The sequence below is a fragment of the Diceros bicornis genome, chromosome 25, assembly GCF_020826845.1.
Source record: "Diceros bicornis minor isolate mBicDic1 chromosome 25, mDicBic1.mat.cur, whole genome shotgun sequence".
Taxonomy (NCBI): Eukaryota; Metazoa; Chordata; class Mammalia; order Perissodactyla; family Rhinocerotidae; genus Diceros; species Diceros bicornis.
In genome coordinates, this window is record NC_080764.1 from 25,871,718 (window position 1) to 25,888,145 (window position 16,428).

The 16,428-nt window shown below is 40.6% G+C and overlaps 1 protein-coding gene across 1 annotated transcript in view; it reads right to left on the reverse strand.

Moving 5' to 3' along the window:
* The window catches only part of CFAP54 (cilia and flagella associated protein 54), a 290,316-nt gene that overhangs the window by 131,960 nt on the left and 141,928 nt on the right, over window positions 1–16,428 (reverse strand). The window contains exons 40-43 of the mRNA XM_058568605.1: window positions 5,292–5,444; window positions 3,346–3,540; window positions 1,333–1,420; window positions 838–1,047 (exon numbers count right to left, since the gene is read on the reverse strand). Coding sequence (XP_058424588.1) covers window positions 838–1,047; window positions 1,333–1,420; window positions 3,346–3,540; window positions 5,292–5,444 — 646 coding nt within the window. The remainder of the gene's footprint in view (window positions 1–837; window positions 1,048–1,332; window positions 1,421–3,345; window positions 3,541–5,291; window positions 5,445–16,428) is intronic.

The following is a 16,428-nucleotide window of genomic DNA, read 5'->3' on the forward strand; positions in this document are numbered from 1 at the left end:
TGACCTCCATAACTGTAAGATAATAAATCTGTATTGTTTTAAGCCACTAAATTTGTGGTAATTTGTTACAGCAGCAATAGGAAACTAAAAAGTATTTGTTATGGGCTAAAAAATGTGCCACCGCCCCAAATTCATATGTGGAAGTCTTAAACCCCAGTAACCTCTGAATGTGACTATACTTGGAGATACGGTCTTTAAAGACATAATTAGGTCAAGATGAAGTCATTAGGATGGATCCTAATCCAACATGACTGGTGTCCTTATAAGAAAAGGAGATTAGAGCACAGACATGCACAGAGAAAAGACCATGTGAGGACACGGTGAGAAGACGGCCATCTACAAGTAAGGAGAGAAGACTCAGAAGAAAGCAACCCTGCCAACACCTTGATCTCAGACTTCACGCCTCCAGAATTGTGAGACAACAAATTTCTCACAAATTGGTACTTTGTTATGGCAACCCTAGCAAACTAATACAGTATGTCACGTAACTCTCACCACCACAGCTTACAATGAGAACACTGAGGCTCAGAGAGAATGGGTAATTTGTTGAGGGTCCCAAAGGTAATAGGAGGCTCTTGAACTGGGCCCAGGTCAGCCTGCCTCTACACTGTTATTCTTGCTCCCATACCAACTGTTCATTCACTCATTCGTTCATTCATGCCAACTCCATGCCAGGCACTGGAGAACAAAGCAAAGACCTATATAATCCTGTATGATATGGATGTAGCTGCCCAAGAATCCAGCGTGTGTGAGGCATGGCGTTCCACGTGGCACAGGTGGGTTTCCCTCAAGGGAAGCTATTAGCTACTATGCAGATCATTCCATCATCACACTCACTGTGCTATCTTTGCAGATATTACCGCTCCTTGCAAACATCCCCAAATGCCAATATTTGACAGAAATTCCTCACTGTAGTCTTTGGAACCCGGAGGTGAATAGCTGTGGGTGGCCTTGGTGAGTGAGGAGCCAAACTCTTTCCACGAACGTAAAACATCTTGTTTTCTGAATATGTCATCAAGAGCTTGACACCAACATTTAAATGCAGCCCTAAAACAGAAACAGAGCATTTCTCCATACATTTTCTGAGATCTCTGTTATTAAATCTATCTTCCAAAAGGGAAAGCAAATGCACTGAAGAAACATTTTAATTAAAAGATTAGAGAATGAATCTATACCATTTATTGCTCATAACCATTTCTCATCAAATGAATAAAATGTAGCAATGGAATATTATCAAAGAACTAAAATTTATGAAAGACAATATTTTTTGACAGTGATTAAAATTTTTTTCAAACAGACAAAAAAAGTTGTCCCTTGTTCCTAAAAATCTACCTTTTTTTTCCTGCAAAGATGAGAAGACTTCCAAGTTCATGCAATGCCTGAACTTTAAGACTCCTTTGATGGCTGGCTTGGAGAACATCTGTATTTTTAATCAAGTGAAAGAACAAATGTCAGTTCCTGGAAAATATTTCCTTTATATTTGCAAGAATATTTTCAACTGCATTATTCCTTAACTGTGTAGATAAGCAAACTTCAAGCTAATAGTGCCTTCAAATGTCACACGATACATACAGAAAGAGAGGAAACGATGTTCTATTTGAACACAGTGGAGTGGGAGACTGGCTCCAAGAGACAAGAAACAAGATCAGGTCTAACAGGTAGGAAACATGGAGAAAGTAGAATAAGAGTCAGCCAGGTAGAGATGGTCGAGAAGAGAAATTCAGAAAAGGGAAAAAGGGCTGGGTGTATATGGAAATGACATGTGTGGCTAGAGTATGGTTCTCTCGGGAGGGTGAAGAAGGAGGTAGTGGTGAGATTACTGAGGCATCTGAATGCTTCATGGAGAAATGTGAACGTTATGCTGTAACAGATGAGAAGCCTCGAAGGGTTTGTGTTTTGGGGGGATTTTTCTGGGGTTTTTTTTGTTTGTTTGTTTTGCTGAGGAAGATTCACCCTGAACTAACATCTGTGCCCATCTTCCCTCACTTTGTATGTGGGTCGCCACCACAGCATGGCTGACGAGTGGTGTAGGTCTCTGCCCAGGATCCGAACCCGAGAACCCCAGCTGCTGAAGTGGAGCACGCTGAGCTCAACCACTATGCCACGGGGCTGGCCACCTCGAAGGGTTTGTTTTTGAGCATGGATGTGACAAGATCACAGCATAACAGATTCTTCTCTTTTACTCAAATGCAAAAAAGCATATGTTTAATATCACCTGAATTTTTGTTTTGTTTTGTTTTTCTGATGAATGCATGCATTCAGGGATGTCTAGCAAAAAAACCTAACCCATGTGGCAGTGGTTTCTAATGAGGGCAGTACTGTCCCCCGGAGGGTATTTTCAAAATCTGAGGAAAAGTTTTGTTAGCTGTCACAGTGGGGCATTTCCCGTGTTTCATAGGTGAAGACCAGAGACACTGGATGGCCTTCCCCCACAATGAAGAAAAAGGTGAGAAACCTGTTTAGAATTATCTGAGTCTAACATCTAACTTCATTTTACACATAAAAAGGATAGTTTTGCATGTTTTCAAATGCTCTGAATTTCCCAGAAATGCAACCATGCACTGTAGTACTTTGTTTTCTTCAGACCTTTACCTAGATTTATTTGACATTTCAGAAGATCACCATCACTAAAATTAACAGTGCTGATAGTACTTGAGTCACCGATACAATACACCTGTATCAGTCTGCATTCGTAGCTGTCACATTCATGGTGACTCGACATACAGGACATGAGCATCTGATTGCTTCACTGTAACTTCCAGTGCCTGAGCACTCAAGAGCCACAATAGATTCTCCTATTATAAAGTGATTTTGTTTTATTTATCCTTTATTTTATATTTAGAGCTTCATATTGATTTTTTTTGGAAATATATGTGTAAGAAGAATATATTAAATATAAATTTTATTTCAAGGAGTAAAAGGGGAATTACAAAATGTCTGTTATAAAAAAGGGGGATGCTAGGTCTACAACATGGGTTGAATATATACTGCTGAATTTGTAGAAAAGCCAAATCATGTGGAAAGACAAGGAAAATGGAATCAGCTGGGGCAGAGCAAAAGAACACAACAGTGGCCACATCCCGACAAGCAGTTCACAGATTTACTTAAAGGGTGATGGACAGAAGGGCGGCCTACAATCTTGTAATGGCGACAGCCAGGCTGGGAAGGTGGGTAATGGGAGGGGCTGGAAGCTACTCTGTCACTGCCCACGAGGGTGTGATGAATAGATTCTATGTTGGAGCTCTTTCGTCCTACTTTTAAAGATAACATTTCAGGACCAAATGCAATCTCAACATTAATGCAGAAAATCATATTGAAAATGAATACATAATGAATAAATCTTACCAATAGTTCCATAATAAGAGGAAATTACGAGTCCCAGCTGTGAATAGGGAAGTTTGCTTTTCTCTACTGAACTGAAAACTCTGAAGTGTTCCTGAGAAAGGTCGGGGGGTGTTGGCATATGCATCTCTTCTGTTCCCAGGCAAAATTCCACCTTCCCAGTAGTAAATCTTGAATTGCATATTCCTTCTTTGTCTCCTAAATTCATGAAAAAAAAAAATTAAAAATAAATTTAAAATGGAGAAAGAAGGGAAGTTGATGAGGAGGAAAAAGAAGAAATGGGAAAGGAGAAGAAAGGAAAGATTTTGTATAGCTGAGACTTATTTGCAGTTTGAGTGACATTGTTTCTTTACACTTAGTACGGAGAAGCATTTCTGAAGAGCCCAGGTGTGCGTGGATGGGCTCTCTACTCTTGTTATTTCGTAAAGAACACTACAGAGGGGCAGTTTGCCAGAAAGTAAATGTTGAGATAATGCTTCACTTCTCGTGGGGATTGGTGAAAGTTACACAGTGTGGGTTTGCCTTTTTTTCAAGAGCTTCCAACAGTAAGATGTTAGTTTGCCTCTGGGGCAGAGACCTCTGGGATAGAAGCAACACATAGGTAGTTCTCACCGGGGGCAAAAAAATGAGAAAGAGCCTGTCTCTTTATAAGATCCGAGGACATGCAGAAAGAAAGGAAAAATACTCTAGGGGAAGTAGTCAAAAGCTGCAAAGAAAGAGAAGCTAATATGGATTTTGAAGTCTACGGCCTGAGGACTGGGAACAAGCTACCAAGAATATTTTGTACCAGGTGAGATTTAGAGTAAGTTAGTGTAATCCATTCTTAGGAATTGTATTTGCTTTTTTCACTCATGCCCTTAACTGTTGTTAATGTATGCCATAACTGAAAGAAATTTAAACATGATACGGAGAGCTAATTTAATGTAATGTGAGTCTGTGGACAATACACCAAAAACTGTGGGTACATGTCATAGCAAGTGCTTTTTTAGGGGGGGAAGGAGGGAATAGCAACAACAAATATATACATACATATATACATACATAAATAAAACTTCTGTCAGTGTTTGTAAAAAAAATTTGGTCAAATTTCTAAAAGATCCGTTCAGTGAACATTAACACCTTAGGTATAAGTTTAAATCTATTTTTAATAACTTTAAAATATAATTATTTTGTCTATTAATTTAAGTTTATTCTTTAAGCTTATTCTTATTACCCTGATAAATTTGAACAGCAAAGATCCTAAACATAAATTAGGATTTTAACAAATTTTAAATAAGTATAGATAATTCAGGATTTTTCCCAGCCTAAGTGTGAGTATACTCTTCCTCTCTGAGGTTACCACTTAACCACTGAAAGCCCTGCTTCAATTGAGTTCCCAGATCGATAGATGTTGACAAGGGAGAAAACAAATAAACGTAATGTAATCAATGATAGTGAACATCCTGTTTTAAGCTAAAAGAAATCTCTAAGATCAAAATATGTGGTATTAATAAGAAATCTTGTTGATGCTTATATTAAAATGCATCCATTTCTATAACACTGATAAAGTAGTGTTTTGGTAAAACGTTCTAGTTAATTCAGTATAAATCAACTCCTCTACTTACAAAAATAACACATGACTACAGTACCGTACTTGCAAAGAAAATGGTAAAAGCATAGACGTACAGAATCAAAAAATGAACAAATATTGTTTTTGTATCTACTCCACTCAAGGGAGTATGGTAGTTTTAGAGAAAGCCTAAAAGCAGATGAGTAAGACAGTGCCTTGGATGAAATAAAGTGAGAGAGAGAGAAGATGCAATCCACTAGACAAGAGGAAGAAAGTGAAAGGCAGCAGGGAGTGGGCATGTAAGTGGGGAAAGGAGGAGGCTATGGCAGAATACAGTAGATCCGCAGGGTGGTAACTCCATTATAAATGAAGAGAAAGGGATACAGAGCAAGTATTTTACCTTGTGTCTGTGCGAGAAATAATGAAAGCAACTTTCTGCTGTGACGGATTGATCTGTTATGATATTTGGATTTTTCCAAGGTCTCTCTAAAACATCTCAAAGTGTCTGTCACGTCCACCGGCACACAGACAAGCTCTTTGGCGTGGCTGTATTCTGAAAGGAAAGGGGAGAGGAACACTGGGGATGAAATGCTACCGCAAGCCAACTAGTAGCAAAGACTTTCTAATTCAGAGAATTTCTTGGTCCCAAACTAAAGTTGCTAAATTCAAAGCCCTCAGGTCTGCAGCAGGTGTTTCAACGTTCAGATCAAATTTTTTTTTGGTATATCTGAAAGTTCTTTAACAAAAAAAAAAGGAAGAAAACTTAGAAAAATTTTGATTCGTATGAAATGCAAATAAGTTTAGATCTTGCCAATTTTCCTTACGAAGCCTCCTACTTTTTCTTTTGCTGATCATAAAAGATGAAATAATCTACTCCTTTTCAGCAGCATCTTCAAAGCAAAGGTGCCTTGGGAAAGAGACGAAAGGAAGAAATAAAGAAGCATGGAGATGGGCAACTGCTCTCTTAGGAAAAGGAAGACAGGTTTCTAACATTGGAGGATGCAGAGGAAAGGAAGATGGGGTCATAAGGGGTATGGAACTAAAACACAGTCCTGAAAGGGGAGAGAGTGGCAGAGAGTTGCTGCGAGGTCTCTGGAGAGGAAGTGATGGCCCAGGAATGGGGCTGAAGGTTTGCTGCACACACTGTGAAGCCGGCACAGGAGAAAGGAGAATCACAGGCTTCAGACGGAATAACAAAGGGATTTACTTCTTCAACAAGTTCAACAGGTTGAATGGCCCCTGTAAAATCAGAGGTCTTGATAGTACGTCAACTTGCTAGGGAGTGGGGCTATAAGAGGTTAAGAGGCAAGACCTTTGCCCTGGAGAGTTCACAGTCTAGCTGAAGAGATGAGGCATGCTGGCATTGGAGCATTAAAATCACAGTGAGAGAGAGTATCTGGTTACATGCTAAAATGAGCGAAAGAGAGGAGAGAGAGATCAGCGTAGGGAGGAAAGGATGAGCAGGAAAGACTTTGTGGGACAGAAGATATGCCAGCTGTGTCTTAGAGGATAGGGAAGATTTGATTAGGAAGAAAGAGGGAAGGGGTTTTAATTAGAATAAGAACAGCTCAAGTTGATTGAGAACTTACACTATGCCAGGAACTATTCTCAATAATTTACTGTGATAGTTTGTTGAATCCTAACAACCATAAGAGGTAAGTACCATTATATCCTCATTTTACAGATGAGGAAAATAAGGCAGAGAGAAGTCTGGTAGCTTCCCTTCGGTCCCAGGACTAGTTTGTGCAAGGAGAGGTATGGAAGCACAAATAAGGATGGTGATTCGGGGCAGTGAGATGACATGGCCAGTCTTTTGAGCAAACAAGGGTTTGCCACAGGCCTGAAGCTCTCACTGAGTAAGTGGCCTTCATCCTCTTTAATGGGGAGCCAAGGAAGGGTTGGGGCAGGACCCTGACAGAAAGAGATTGGTACTTTAGGAAGAGTTAGCTGACAGTTGTATACACAGCAGACTGCAATAGAAAGAGGTTGCTGGCTGAGAGACTGTGAAACTACAAGAACACCAACATTTTGTGATTTGAACTCAACTAAGGCGGTAGCAATGGGAACAAGAGAGGGACACAGGGAACGCTCCAATGTTAGAGGCGACAGGCGAGTGGTTAATTGGCTATGTGGTAAAGAAAAAAAGGGGGAGGGAATTACCTCTTCCTCGTCCTTTCAAGGCCAATGACCTTACTTCCTACCTCAATGGAAAAAAATTGGAGCAATCCAAAGAGATTTTCCACAAGCCCCCACCACCATATCCACCCAGCCCCCAGCACCTGTGCCCATTTACCCCTCAAGGGCATCACTCCAGCAGTTCTCCTTTCCTTCTCCAAATCATCAATTTTTCCCTCTGCTGAATCATTCTTAACAGCACATTTTGCTGTTTTTCTCCTATTTTTAAAAAATTTTTAAATTAAAAAAAATTTTATGTTCACTGTGGCATTATTCACAATAGCCAAGATATGGAAACAACCTAAGTGTCCATCAACAGATGAATGGGTAAAGAAAATGTGGTATATACATTTGCAACAACATAGATAGACCTTGAGGGCATTATGCTAAGTGAAATAAGTCAGACAAAGATAAATACTGCATGATCTCACTTATACGTGGAATCTAAAAAAAATCAAACTCATAGAAACAGAGAACAGATTGGTGGTTGCTAGAGATGAAGTGTGGGAAGTGGGTGAAATGGGTGAAGGTAGTCAAAAGGTACAAACTTCCGGTTATAAGATAATTAAGTTCTGGGGCTGTAATGTACAGCATGGAGACTACATTTAAGTTTCTAAAAAAGAAAAAAATTTTAAATTTAAGAAAATTAAAAACCTTTCTTTCGACCCTACTTTCCCTCAAGCTACCACCCTATTTTTATGCTCCATTTTACAACAAAACTCCTCAAAAAGATCTACATTCATTGTTTCTCAGTCTCTCTTAAACTCATTTAAATCAGGCTTCCTCCCCATCATTCCACCCCAAGGATCTTCCTGTGGCTAAATCTAGTGTTCAATTTTTAGACTCTACCTCACTTAAATTTTCAGCAGCATTTGACCCAGCTGATAACTCCCTTCTCCTTGAAATACTCCCTTCACTTGGCTTAAAGGTCCTTTTCAACCTCACTGATCACTCCTTCTTAGTCCTCTTTGCTAATTCATCCTCATCAACCAAACCTCTTAATACTGGAAAACCCCAGGTCTCAATCCTTAGACTGCCTCTCTTTTCTTCTTAATTTATACTCACCCCCTTGATGATCTCATCTAGTCTCATGGTTTTAAATATCACCTGTATGCTGGCGGCTCTCAAATTTTATCTCTGGCCCCAACTATCCTGAAGTCCAGACTCATCTATCCAACGGTCTACTCTGCTGTGAATCCAATAGACATCTCAAACTTAAAAGGTTCCCAACTCATTTCCTAATCTTCCCCCGCAACCTGCTCATCCCACAGTCTTTCCCCATCTCATTAAAGGGTGGTTCCATTTTTTCAGTTGTTCAGGCCAAAAGCTGAAATCATCTTTGACTCCCCTTCCTCTTTCATGCCCCAAATCAAATTCACAGCAAATCCTATAGGCTCCTCCTTCAGAAAATATCCAGAGTGCCACCGCTTCTCACCAGCTCCACTCTTCACTACCCCTTTCACTTTGTTCCAAGACCTCATCATCTCTTTTAGAATTACTGCAATCACCCTCCTAACCAGTCTCCCTGTTTCCACCCTTTCCACTCCTACTATGTGCTCTCAACACAGCAACCAGAGGATGCCTTTTAAAATTAAGTTATCTCATGCCACACCTCTGCCCAAGACCCTCCACTGGCTTCCCCATCATCTAGAGCAAACACCAAAGTCCTTCAAAGACCTATAAGGCCCTGCCTGAACTGGATCCCCATGACCACTCTGACCCCTTCTCTCACTATTCTCCCCCTCACTCCCTCCCACACCAGGCAATCTTCCGCCTCAGGGTCTTGACACCAGCAGTTTATGTTGGTCTAGAACATTCTTCCCTCAGATATCCCCATGTCTTTCTTCCTCAGGTCCTTAAGGTTATTGCTTAACTGTTAACTTCTCAGGAGGCCTTCCTTGATCACTCTGTTTAAAATTGTAACACTCCCCCTTCCTGACTTCTCTTTGCTCCGTAGCACTCACCATCTTCTGACGCACTGTTTTACTTGTTTATGGATTGTCTCCTGCCACTAGAATGCCAGTTCCATGAGGGCAGGGATTTTTGTCCATTGTGTCTACTGCTATAACCCCGAACTATAACAGTGCCTGTTACACGGTATGTGCTCAATAAATACGTGCCAAGTGAATGAATGACAAGTTTTCAAAGCTAAAGGGCTGGGATAAAATTTATTAATAATCACTTCTATAGATCTTAATCTCAATTGATCCTCACAGCACCTTACAAACTAGTAGGGGTAGATGTCACTCACACTTTACAAAGGAGGAAAAGTGAACTTGAGGGACATTAACTTTTTTTAAGCCCTTATAAGACGTAAGAGAGAGAACCAGTCTTCAAGTCCACTATATTTCCCAGATAGTTTGCCAAAGGGCATCAGATCTTAGGTAACAGGCAATGACCCAGATTTAAGGCCTGAAAATTTGGGCACAGAGATGCTTTGAGAATAGGAGAGGAATAAGCCCAAGATAAGTTAATGAGAAGGAGCCTGGGGTCCTTGTGAGCCCAGGAAGGTCCTGATGGAATTAGCAACATGGTTATATTCTATGGCCATAGAGACAACATCTTTCAATTATACCCTAATGTCTAGAAATCCTGGAGGTTCTAGTCAAACCAGGAACATGGCCACATTGAGAGAAGCACTTGCCCCTCCAACAAGCTCACCCTTGACACACTTCTCTAGCACACATTGAAAGAGGGTCAAATACTTAGGCCAGAGTGGCTCTTATTAACTCCCCGGGAGCTCTCACTCTTCTACCTCACCAATTTCACTCTCTTGTCCACTCCATCCTGTCTCCACCATCTTGCTCCCTCAATTCCCCTATCCTCTAAGCCAAGCCCAGCCCTGCATGATCCCTGACAAAGCACACCCCCACTCCTCCTTATGCATAACATTCTGAAGATTATAGATTTCTGCTCTATTTTTCTTGCAAGAATTCATGAGCTTGACTTTCATCTTTTTCTCCTTAGAGAGTGCGATCAGGGAAAGGAGTTAAGTGAGCCAAGGAAAAGGAGACAGTTACTTTTATTTTGAGATAGTTACTTTCTCTAGGCCTTAACTTCAAATATCTGTTAAAATTGGGATGATAATATTTACCTCCGAGGGATATTGTTTGGACCTGTGTGGGAAGTGTCCTGCCTAGTGCCTGTCATGGAGTGAGCATTCAATAGATGGAGGCTCACATATTGACCATTAGTCATATATCCTTAAAATATATATTGAGCCCCTACCAGTACTAGGTGCCGTGCTAGGCACTGAGGAGATACAAGTGAACAGAACAGACACACTCCCTGCTCTCACAGAGCTTACATCTAGAATAAAAATCACAAAGGCATGCCAGTGATTGGGGGCAATAAGAGGGAGAGGAGGAAGGGGAGATGTTTGTCACCTTTAAGATACAGGATCTGAATAAAATCATTCGGCTACTTTTATCAAATATCTGCTTATAAGTCATTCTTCACTGGTTTTTTCCTAAACTATATTTCACTTTCTTTTTTTTCCTTTTTTCAAGCCCTAGTAAACATTTTTTCTTGTGGGCTAATTAGAGTTCTGTTGGTATTTTTGTGGCTGTCTATAAGAGATAAATGATGCAAAGCAATGAGGAAGTATCATTAGCTTCGGAGGCCTTACCCTGACATCTCTGCCTCAAGGGGGTTCCTCTCTGAAAACTTCCATGGATAATTCAAGAAGCTCTTTCAAAGGCACTAATGGCCTCAACAGCTTGAAACAGGTCAGAAGAAGAAGAGGAGGAGGGAGGGAGGAGGAAGGGGAGAACAAAGAAAAGAATTACTGTGTCTCTCATTGTACCAATGTAGACATTAGAACTGAAATGCCAATGACTCCTGAGAGATGGGTCCAAGGAAGGATTCCCAGGAGTGATATGAAATTTGGGCTGCTCTACACACTTGGTCACATCAATCCAGATGCCCAGAGGCAGTGATAAAGCACACCTGCCAAAGAGTTAAAAATTTCAACATAGCTGAAGACCAAATAACCCTCTCAGAGAACTTAAATACCAATAAGGTCAAAACTCAAGAAAGAGATCTCAGACAGAATGCAAAAACAGCTACAATAAAAGACATATCCATAGAGTTATCTCCCCCATGTAGCCTAACAAGCAGGCAAGTTACTCATCCATACAAAAAGTAATCTATAAAGTGAGGTATTCTCACTTCTCCAAATCCTACAGAGGACTTACCAAATTACATATGCATTATTAAATAGTTAGAGGGAGAATAGAATGCTTTTAAATAATGAGAACACCAAATGTTCCTAGGCACTAGACCATTACAATATCTGTTCTGAAGAATTCAATATATCAAGCATTACCACCAAATGCCGTTATGCCAAAAGAAAATTTATGATGTTCTAAAGCAGCAATCGGGTATGGAAACCATCAAGGATATACTTGGTCTTTAAAAAGAATTACAAAGATATCATGGTGACATACATAAGACCCAACACGCTTGTTATAAACATGTTAATGATCTGAGTTCAGTATATTGAAAAAGATTTAGCATCCTAAAAATTTGTCAAATAAGCTCAAAAACGTGGGCCAAAACATGCTCCTAGTCACAGAGGTCCTAGAGTCTTATAAGGAGCTATAAGGTGGATGCCAAGATTTTAATGATAATGTCTCAATATAAAACCTATAATTAGGATACAGGATCGTCTAAAAATTACCATGCCATACAAAAAGTCAGAATAAAGTATCTGTCTCCCCATGACCATTGTTATATAGCATATTTTTTTCTTGAGTGCTGTGAGTTTAGGCAGAGTCTAAGCTGAAAGGGGACAAACAATGAACAGGCCTGATAGCTCAGTGAAGTACTTACAGGTTGAGCAATCAAACAGACCAGGGTTGAATCATGTTCCACCACTTACTAGTAACATTTGTTTTTCTCACCTGTAATGTAACATAATAATATCTACTTCCTAATATTGTAAAAATTAAAGAAGCTAATGGTAATAAGGTACAAAATATAGTGCCTGGCCCAATTAAATATCACTGACATTACAATATCTTTTAGATTTTTATCCATTCAAATATTCATGCTCTAATCATTGCTCAAACTGGCTATACTTCCACCACTGTTGAGAATCAACCCAAAGGACCACTGTAGCCTGATTCTACCTCCCTTCCTTTCTGTCCCACCACCCACCACCTTGCCTGTCCAAATGTAACTTTAACAACAGGCAAGCCAAGTGCTTGTCTGCCATGTTGCACCCTTCATCAATAAGCACCTACCGGTGACATAGGTCTAGATTTTTGCCAGGTATGTTTTTCCCATTCCCTAAGTCACTATTTTGATGACAAGTATTTTTAACACATTTCCTCAAATTTGTTGCCAGCTCCTTTTAGGATGGAGTGGACAACATATATCACATTCCAAGTTATGGATCCCAAATTGGAGGATCTCCAGAGGTTTGACAGACAAGATCAAGAAAAGGAAAACACACCCAGGAAGAATCACACTCTTTGATGGGGACTACTCGCAGTGATTGACCACAGGAAGGTAGTCCTCCCATTGTTTACTGAATATGAGGGGATAATTTGATTTATCATTGGCAGTAAAACCTACAAGTTCATGGTCACCAAATTCACTCAATGGAACCCTCTACACTGCTCTGAAGTCCTTCTATTTTCCCGTCTCCTATTTTCCTCAGTGGCCAGTCCTCTCTTTCACATCCCTTCTGAAATCTCCTATCTTATCAACCTCGACCATGCTCTCCACCCTCTACTTTATTAAGAAAAGCTCCAGTACCCAATGAGAACGCCCTCAACTTCTACACTTACCACCTACAAACTTGCCTGCATTTGGGCCTATTCTCCCTTCCTTTCTGCCCTGGGGGGGGGGGTGTTCCACCCTCCTGTCTAAGGCTAATTCCCCTGTATCCCATTCTCTGCCTTGTTTCTCCTCAACCTCCTTGTCCTATCAAATATCTTTCTCTCCTGTCTATAAGCTCTCCCTCTCTACTGGCTCTTTCCATTTAATATAGGAATATGTTCCTTGTCTTGTACTAAAAACAGACAAACAAAATAAAGCCCTCTGAGCCCTCCTGAGCTCCACATTTCCCTCTAGCTGCCTCTGCCTCTGTCTTTCTTGTCACTGCTAAGCTTTCTGAAACACAATTCTCTGTTCAATGACTCTCTGCAGCGCAGCTCACCGTGACCGCACCCGCCACTCAAAATGCTTCCACTCCTCTCCCACCATTTCTTTGAAGCTACTCTTGTTAAGGTCACAAAGTCATTCATTTGACAAATAGATAGTGAGTTCCTACTATGTTTCAGACACTGATGAAGGCGTTTCAAAAATATCAGTGAACAAAACAAAGACCCTTGACCTCATAGAGCTTATATTGTATTGGGAAAACAGACTAGTAATCAATAAATACAATAAAGAACTAAGTTACACAGTATGATAGATGGTGATAAGTGCTTCAGAAAAAAGAAAACACTTAGCAGAGTAAAGGGGAATTGGAAGGAGGCGGGCAGGGTGCAGTTTTAAATAGAATGGTCAGAGTAAGCTGCATTGAAAAGAAGAGATGTGCACAAAGATTTAAAGCAGGTGAGGGGTGTATCGGACAGACATCTGGATGGGGGGAGAGCATTTCAAGAAGGAGAAACAGCTAGACCAAGGCCTGAAGGTGAGGAGGTCATAGCAAAAAGGGCAGTGACAGTGACCTCCCAAATACAATAGACAGTCTGTCCTCATCTTAAGTGATCTCTCTGACTGTTGACTGCCTCATCTTCCTCAATGTCTCTCTTGCCTTGGCCTTGTTTCCACCTCCATCATCTGCTGTACCTCCCACCCCTCAGACCACTCCCAGTCTCTTGCAGATACTGCTCTTCCTCTGCTCGCTGCGGAGACAGTCATCAGGGCTCTTCACATATTCTGTCTCTTTATCCTTGGGGCACAGAGTAGGATGACACTTCCCTACCCCTTTTGAAGTTAGATGTGGTCATGTGACTTTGGCCAATGAAATGTTAGCAGAACTGACATGTTCCTTTCAAACAGCAGCTTTAAGAGCCAGTGCATAATTTATATGTATCATGAATATAAACTTATAAAATATAAAGAATATAAAATATATTCTTTTTCCTGCCTGAACAATGGAGACAATAACAAACCTACCTCATTGGTGGTTGTAAGCTAATACTCACAATGCACTTATAAGAGGGTCTGCTGTTCAATGCATCATAACAATTCTCTTATTGGGGTTGTTAGAACAACGTAATGAGACAATTCATCTAGAGCCTTTAGCATAAAGCTTATAGTATTGGCCCATGTGGTCTGGCTTCAAAGGCTGTGCTCTTAACCATTTACTACATGCCTCTCAGTATAGCTCCCCTAGAGGGTAAATCAGTGTTCTATTTCCTGCCTTGGAAACAATCACGGAAGTTTGTGTCAAGATGGAGATCCCATCAACCCACAATAAATAGCAGCTCGGTAGTCAACCTCATTGAACACAGTAGCATGGGCAAAAAATAGACTTCCCCTTGTGTGAAAGCAATGGGATTTGGGGGTTGTCTGTTACTGCTGCACAGCCTAGCTCATTTTGACTGACAAGGCTTCCAAAGTGAGGCCAATCTCACGTCTACATTCCACATAACTCTCCCTGGGTGACGTCATACAAGCCCCTGATTTCAACCACTACCAATATACTGATGACTAAAATACAAATCTCTGCTGAGTGCCTCACGAGTTTATCCAACCATATACTGGATCATTCTACTTAACTGTCATCCAGGCCCCTCAAACTCAGTAATTCCAAGGTCACGGTCTCCTCTGACCTGCCCCTCCCTCCAGTTTTCCTATAGGGTGAAGACATCACATCCATCTAGCCACCCAAGCCAGAAATCAAGGCAACCTGGACTCCTCCCCTCCTCATCTACCCAGTAGAGAACGCAGTCTTGTGGACTTCAGCCTTTCTCTCCTACCTGTCCACTCCTCTACTCTCACCACCTAAGTCCAGGCCCTCATCCTGTCTATAACACACAAATCAGGAATAGCCACTCTCCTGCTTCCACGTGCTCTCCTTTCAATCCATTCCCCATGCTGCTGCGGAATCTTTCAAGAACACAAATATGATCATTGCACTTTCCTTCTTTAAATCCTTTTAACTAGCTCCCCTCAGCTCTCCAGATAAATCTGAATCTCTTTATCCTGCCTTCTAAGACCCTTAATTATCTAACTCCTGCCAACCTTTCCAACATCAGCTTTTGCTTTTTCTTTTACCTTAGCTCCACTAAATTACTTGCAGTCTCTCAAAAGCGATGCTTGCTGTTAACTATTATTGTTTATAGCAGCAGCAGCAGTCATAATATTACCGATCTTATCATTCTATCCTGTAATCTCTGGTTTACTTATCAGTCTCCTTCAATGGGCTGTAAACTCCTGGATAACAAATCTTTAGTCTCATTCATCTTTGTATTCTCAGTACCCAGGACAGCACTTAACACATGGTAGATACTCAGTAAATGCTTGCTGAATGACTGTATGGTTGCCTGACTGACTCAACAAATGAACGAATGAATGACTACATACATACACACGTACGTACATAAAATCACTAGATAAAGAAATGAAAGAATCCTAACACTTCAAAGGGAAGACTTGCATTTCTTTCTTGTACGAGAAACAGAAACACGAAAAGTGCAATTGAGAGAAGACATTATTTCCATTTTCATCTTCTTCTATTGCCTCATTCCTACCGGCTGCGCTGCCAGAATATTCCAAGAGGGCTTATTAGTTAAAGCAAAGGAGTCACGATGTTCCCAAATCTTCTCCTGCGCTCTCATTAAAAGACTAACAATTTAACTTTGGTAAAGTTGATTGAGAACAATCTATATGATTATGGAAGTGTAAGTTATTATGGAAGGGAAGACAGAACAAAGAAAATAGCAAAAGGTCAATTTGAAGAGTTCCCAAGTGTGATAAAAACAGGGGAAAATGTACAAAACAGTCTTTTCTCATCTTCATTTTTTTTATCATCAACTTCCTTTCTCCTTCTTCTTTTCTTTTATTTCCCTTCTTTAATTTACAGATTAAATTAATAAAAATGTGTTTTAATTTCCTTTAAGCGACATTTTTAGCAACATAAGATGGTAAATATCAAATGGGTTATTTTCAGTCAAATAAATCTGCAAAAGAGATTTTGCAAACATTTTAATCATGGAAGATTTGACATGCAGAACACAGGAGCAAACCTTGCTTTAAAAGAGTTTCAAGGGGGCCGGCCCCGTGGTCTAGTGGTTAAGTGCGCACCGTCCGCTGTTGGCGGCCCGGGTTCAGATCCCAGGCATGGACCTACACACCACTTGTCAGGCCATGCTATGGTGGCATCCCATATAAAGTGGAGG